At 36.1% G+C, this 6,560-nt stretch overlaps 1 protein-coding gene across 1 annotated transcript in view; it reads left to right on the forward strand.

Moving 5' to 3' along the window:
- The first annotated feature begins 5,738 nt into the window (after window positions 1–5,738).
- LOC109239034 overlaps window positions 5,739–6,560 on the forward strand; it is a 3,540-nt gene continuing 2,718 nt past the window's right edge. Inside the window, exons 1-3 of the mRNA XM_019405536.1 lie at window positions 5,739–5,999; window positions 6,081–6,140; window positions 6,242–6,444. Coding sequence (XP_019261081.1) covers window positions 5,739–5,999; window positions 6,081–6,140; window positions 6,242–6,444 — 524 coding nt within the window. The remainder of the gene's footprint in view (window positions 6,000–6,080; window positions 6,141–6,241; window positions 6,445–6,560) is intronic.

The raw sequence follows: 6,560 nt of genomic DNA on the forward strand, positions 1-6,560 counted from the left end.
GACTGCTATGGATTACGAGAAGCGGAGGACAAATATAAAAATAGTCACGTAGAATACAAAGGAATAATTACTAAAAATGGATTCAAATAAAGAAGCCAATCAGAAAAAACCAAAGAGGAAAAAGAATGAATAGAGCAGACAGGCAAAGAGAAGTTGGTGGCTGTCAGTGTTTAGAATGCGTCTCTTGAAGGTCAAGGAACAGTACAAAATAACTCTACAACATCCATAACGTACTGACACATCACAAAGTTTCAGGCCACTCTCTCTTTTTAGCATTTTTTTAAAAATATCTATGAATCAATAACGTAAAAGTCATTTTCTATAATTAAAACTACGAAGAAGTGGAATTCATATGGATTTAGAAGGGCCTTGTTGTATATATCTGTGTACAAGCTAAAGTTTGTTGAAAAACAAATACCTTCGGTCACTTTTATTTTATATAGATTTTTCCTTCGTATGCTTTACTTATCTCAACCTAGCGAAGCACAACACCAAAAAGTAATCCTTCTTTTATATTTTCAACGAAGAAAAATCCCTCCACGTGAATTCAATCCTAATATTATTATTAAATAATAATAACAGAAATATATTGATGTGTGGCTAAAATATTATACTTTATATTATTCTTTATCCTATGTATTGTATGCAATATTAATTATTCGTGCTATGTTTGAGTTTGATTGAGTTTATTTTATGTGTAGAAATATATGAATATAAAGTGAAAAAAAAGCTGCACAAAATAGTACGTGCTGAGAAGCTACAAAATAGAGAACAAAAAGAAGACACTGCAAGGCATTGAAAAGTCGGCGTCTAGAACCGTGCAAAGTCATAAAAACTCACGGCCTAACTTATTTAAACCAATTAATAAGTTATATTCGTTCGAAGGTTCCTTTTTGAAATATACTTATCATTTGCCAAAGCACCTTAATTAAATATTATATTCTTCTAAATTAAAATTATCTAACATTCGAACTCTCACGTTAATCCCTATTCTAAAATATAAGTCTTTGACAATACTACTTTAAATTTGAATAGCTTGTTATTTATTCACAAAATCCATATAGTACAAGATGCATTTGAATTTCAAGCCAAATTACAGAGAAGTTTTGGCCACTAAAATCTTCCTATTGACTTAAGCTACCAATCTATTATTTTTATTGCTTTAGAAGCTAGCTCTTGCATTTACAAGTAGCAATGGATTTTAAGAAAGATTGTCACTTTGTTCTTATACAATTGAGGTAATCAAGATTATTTTCAAACATGTCAAGAAGCAACTAAGTTTACAACAAAGATTGAGCCATTCAATTAACATATGTGAATACCTTCTAATAAAGAATTAAAATGGTCATCTAATCAAAAAGTAGACATGAGAAATTACTTATCTACATATGGTGTAAACAAAACAATAAGTGCACTCATCATCTACACTTGTAGTATGCGTCAAATCAAATTAAACAAGGGAGAAAATAATAATGAATGCAAAATCATAAAATCAAGATTAAAATATTGACTCTAAATTCAATTTCAAGTTTAGAGAACTAATTTTGAACTTAAAATTGTAACCTTGATTTTGCGAATTTTTTGCTTGTTCGATCCAAACCAAGATGAAACTTGTCAAATGGAACTCAAATATCAAGCACAATCTTCACAACAATAATTAAGACAAACCATACAAATCAATATGAAAATTTGCCTTAAAAAATCAAGTGAAATAATGAAATTCTAAACTTGCTTAAACTTCAAAGCGAAAAGAAGAAATCTAACAAATAAATTGCTTACCTAGCTAGAAAAATGCTGGATAAGAGAAATTAACCGCGTCGGAAAAGGTGGGGGCTCGGCTGATTCACTGAAAAATTACAAGAAAAAATTACTTAGTAAAAAAAACAAGAGAGATGATGGACGGGGAGAGAGAGAGAGAGAGAGAGAGAGAGAGAGAGAGAGAGAGAGAGAGAGAGAGAGAGAGAGAGAGAGACTGGCGGAGGGACGGAGGGACGGAGGCGGGCTGCAGAAGAAAGAAAAGAGAAAGAGAAAAGAAGAGAAAGAAAGAAAGAGAAGGGGTCGTGATAGGGTTTTTAACATAACTTCTCGACCATTTTGTTCGAAACTTTAATATTTATTTTTAATAAATTTAGAGTTTCAGACCGAATCGGTCAAAATTTTAAATTTTTAATTTTTGCAACCGAGTCAACGGTGTAATTTTGACTTTTAATTAGAGGCAATTTCAATCGGAAATTTGCTTTGCGGATTTTTGCGCCAAGCTGTGCGACCACTTTTGTCAGAAACATAGTCGAAGTTATTTAATAAAAATATACCTGATTTTTTTAAAATTTTCCAAACTGTTTCGGTCAGAAATTTCCGACACCAGTGTTCTGTCGAAAAGTTTTGATCGGAAAAACACGATTTTCTAGTAGAGCTTAGACAGCGCAAGACACTGTCCGACGTGCCAAGATTGGCGTCCCTGACGGCGCAAGGCGGAGTGCAATTGGCACCTCTGATGGCGTCTGGCACTGAAATATTGGCGCCACAGACGGTGCCCTTGTTGACTATACCTTATTTAAGAGCCCAAACTTAGAGATCTCCCATTATGACTAACAGTCAAATTGTAGAGCAAATTAGCAGCCCAATTTCAGGGATATTTGTCTAGCAATTAGTAGGCTAGTAATCAGGAGATAATTGAGACTCCTTTACTTGTATAAATACCGTGTAAATCCTACCGTTCTGGACATTGAAATATATTAGCATTTCTTCAGTTTCTGTATCTCTCTCTCTCTTTTTCAATATGGTATCAGAGCCTAGAAAAATTTTCCCCAGAATACTCTATTTAGTTTCTTCGGTAAATTTGTTTGATCCATCTCCGATTCTCCTTTGATTCATCTCCGGTTCTTTTGATACCCTTCAATTCCGATTTATTTTCTTCTTTGAATCATGGCGGATTCACGAGAACCTTGTCTACAAAATTCGATGGGCATAACTTCCCATTCTGGAAATTTCATTTCAAGGCTTTCATTCGAGGCAAAGGTCTCCTTAGTATATTGGATGGATCAATGGATGTACCCACTGACGGCAAAAAAAAAAGAAGATTGGGAGGCTGTCAATGGCAAAATCATCACATGGCTTATCAATTCTGTCTCTGTTGATATAGCTATGGAGCTGACATCCTTTGAGAAAGCATCAGAAATGTGGAGTCATCTACATTCCCTCGGTAACCCACAAAATTTGACTAGAGAACTTGAATTGGAAAGGCTACTTACAGAATCGAAACAAGGTGAGAAAAATGTTCGTTCCTTCTATTCTTGATTACTCACATTATGGGCTGAGCAAGATCAGATTTTTGCGGCTTCAATCCCTGCGGCTAGACTGAAGGATTTCATGACTACTATAAAGAGGACAAGCACTGTCCAGTTCCTGATGAAACTCAGGTCTGAGTTTGAGCCGTTACGTTCCAGCATTCTCAACAGGGAAAACTACCAGCTTTGGATGTGGTGGTTTCCGAAGTTCTTCGAGAAGAAACCCGGTTGGGGTCTCAAGCTTCTATGGAGAATTCCCTTGCCATGGACACTGCCATGGCTGCATACAGAATTTCTTCTTCCTCGGGCAACTCCAACAAGTCAACTCAATGTTTTCATTGTAAGGAAACAGGACACATCATTGCTCATTGCAAGAAGCGAAATTATTGCAACTATTGTGAGAAGGATGGTCACATTATTCTAGAGTGCCGTAAGAAACCTGGTTCGTTAGGCAAACGCTCAACTCCTCATAAAGCCTTTCAGGCGATGGCAAGGGATGTTGGTACACATCAAACACCACCATTGCATGATTCTTGTATCATAAAATGATACAAGAACCATTGGTGGCGGCTCTTCCTAATGCAATCTCTACAGCTCTGACTGCTACATACCCCGCTAAGAATACAATTTCAGATTCAATGGTATGGCATATTGATTCGGCTGCATCTAACCACATGACGGGAAGTCAAAATGTTTTTTCTGATTTATCTAGAACACGTTCTACACATGAAATTATTACAGCAAATGGTCATATTTTATCTGCATCAGGCATTGGCTCCATTAACCATTTTCGAAAGTTCTTTGTGTACCAAAACTTACTACAAATCTTTTATCTGTTGGACAACCTGTAGAACAGAATTGTTTGGTTATATTTTCTCCTAACATTTGTGTTATTAAGAACATATTGACAGGGGAAACGATGGCCAGGGGGCGTAAGGTTGGAAGGTTGTTCCTTCTTCAATCTACGAATACCAAGCTTCATCAGTGTTTTCTATCGGCTTCAAAAAAAGATATTGAGTTTTCAAATAAAATGTGGAACTTGTGGCATCTTCGCTTAGGCCATCCGCACTCTTCTCGTTTAAATTTCATGTTGAAATATTGTATTTTGTTGGATAAACGCTCACTAATTTTGCCCTCAAAATTACTTGTGAGAGTTGTGCAAGATAAAAGAGTCATAAACTTCCATTTCAATTAAGCAATAGTACTTATTCTACTCCTTTCGATTTAATTCATAGTGATGTTTGGGTCCTTCTCCAATTATATCTCGTTTGGGATACAAGTATTTTATCTTATTCGTTGACCAAGCATCTCGTTATACTTGGGTTTTCTTTTTGAAACAAAAATCTGAGGTACCAAACATTGTCAAACAATTTTATAACCTTATAGAAACCCAGTTTGAAAAAAAGATCAAGGTTTCTCGTTCAGATTCGGGAGGGGGGGGGGGGAGTATGTCAATACAAACCTCACTAACTTTTTTCAAGAAAAAGGCATTATTCATCAACGTGCTTGCCCTTATACACCTGAACAAAATGGTGTGGTGGAACGTAAAAATAGACATGTTGTTGAAACTGCATTAGCTCTTCTTGATACATCAAATGTTCCAAAAATATTTTGGGCTGAAGCTATTCAAACATCTATTTATCTTATAAATAGACAATCATCTTCGGTCATTAAGCAAAATTGCCCCTATTTTATTCTTTTTAAAAAATTACCCGACTACTCGCATCTTAAAGTATTTGGTTGTGTATGTTTCGTTCTTCTTCAAGATCATGAACGTCATAAATTATCCTCTAAAGCTGTTAGGTGTACTTTTGTGGGATACAATGACTTTCAAAAAGGATATTTGTATTATGATCCAATACGTCATTCATTGAGAATTTCTCGACATGTTATCTTCTTTGAAAATTCTTTTACTTATGCTAGTAAAGACCCACAATCTTCTACTAAATCCTTTTTGCAAAAAAATTTCACTCATGATTCTGTTGGCCATAACAACCTAGCCACTGGTCCATCATTGAACTCGCCCACTGCTACAACAGGCATTACTGATGACTCTGACCCTTTTTTTGATAATGATACTACTTCAGTAAACACTAATCCTTTACCTCAACAACTCGACACACAATATTTCGTCAAATCTTAATAACAACCTTCTCCTCCTCGTCAAAAAGCCATTAGACACTCACTCTGTCACGTTCCCCCTCCAGATCGATATGGATACTCACCAGGTATGGATACTCACCAGGTGAATATGGCAGATCATATGCCTTGCTAACAACATTAAATTCTATAGTTGTGCCAAGTTCTTATATGCAGGCAAGTGGTCAAAAATGCTGGGAGGATGCAATTCATGAAGAATTGGTTGCCCTTGCGGAAAATGATACATGGGATATGGTGGATAGACCAAAAAATGCAACAATTATTGGAAGTAGATGGGTGTAATCAATCAAGATGAAAGCTGATGGATTCGTAGATCGATACAAGGCAAGATTGGTGGCTCAAGGGTACAAACAGGAGTATGGAATCGACTACAATGAAACATTTGCTCCGGTAGATAAGATGACGACAATACGTATATTGCTTGCTTTAGCGTCAATAAAAAGTTGGAAGTTACATCAACTGGACGTCAAGAATGCTTTCCTCCACGGAGACTTGCAAGAAGTGGTCTATATGAATCCACCACCTGGTTATAAATATTCTAGCGCAAATCAGGTGTGTCGTCTTAAAAAATCTTTGTGTGGATTAAAGCAGGCTCCTCGCTCTTGGTTTGAAAAATTTCGAACAAAATCTTAGGTGCTGGTTTTACTCAGAGCATCTCAGATTATTCATTATTCCTACGTCGGTCCAGCTCAGGTATTACTATTCTACTTATTTACGTAGATGACATGATTATCACGGGAAATGATGAAGTTGGAATCTCTCATCTGAAAAACCTATTAGACTCCTCATTCAAGATGAAGGACCTAGGTAAGCTAACATATTTTTTGGGCTTGGAGGTGAGTTATGGAAAAGAAGGCATACGATTATGTCAACAAAAGTATGCAGAAGATCTTGTTCAGTTAGCTAATCTCACAGATGACAAGAAGGTTCATACTCCAATGGAAGTGAATACGAAATACAGAAAAGAGGAAGGAGAACTTTTTGGAGATCAAACTTTGTATAGACGTTTGGTTGGGTCACTTATATATCTTACCATGAGTCGTCCTGATATCTCCTATGCAGTACAAGTGTTAAGTCAATTCGTCACTAAGCCTTACAAGATCCACTACTCAG

This window comes from Nicotiana attenuata, unplaced genomic scaffold, assembly GCF_001879085.1.
Source record: "Nicotiana attenuata strain UT unplaced genomic scaffold, NIATTr2, whole genome shotgun sequence".
NCBI classification, from domain to species: Eukaryota; Viridiplantae; Streptophyta; class Magnoliopsida; order Solanales; family Solanaceae; genus Nicotiana; species Nicotiana attenuata.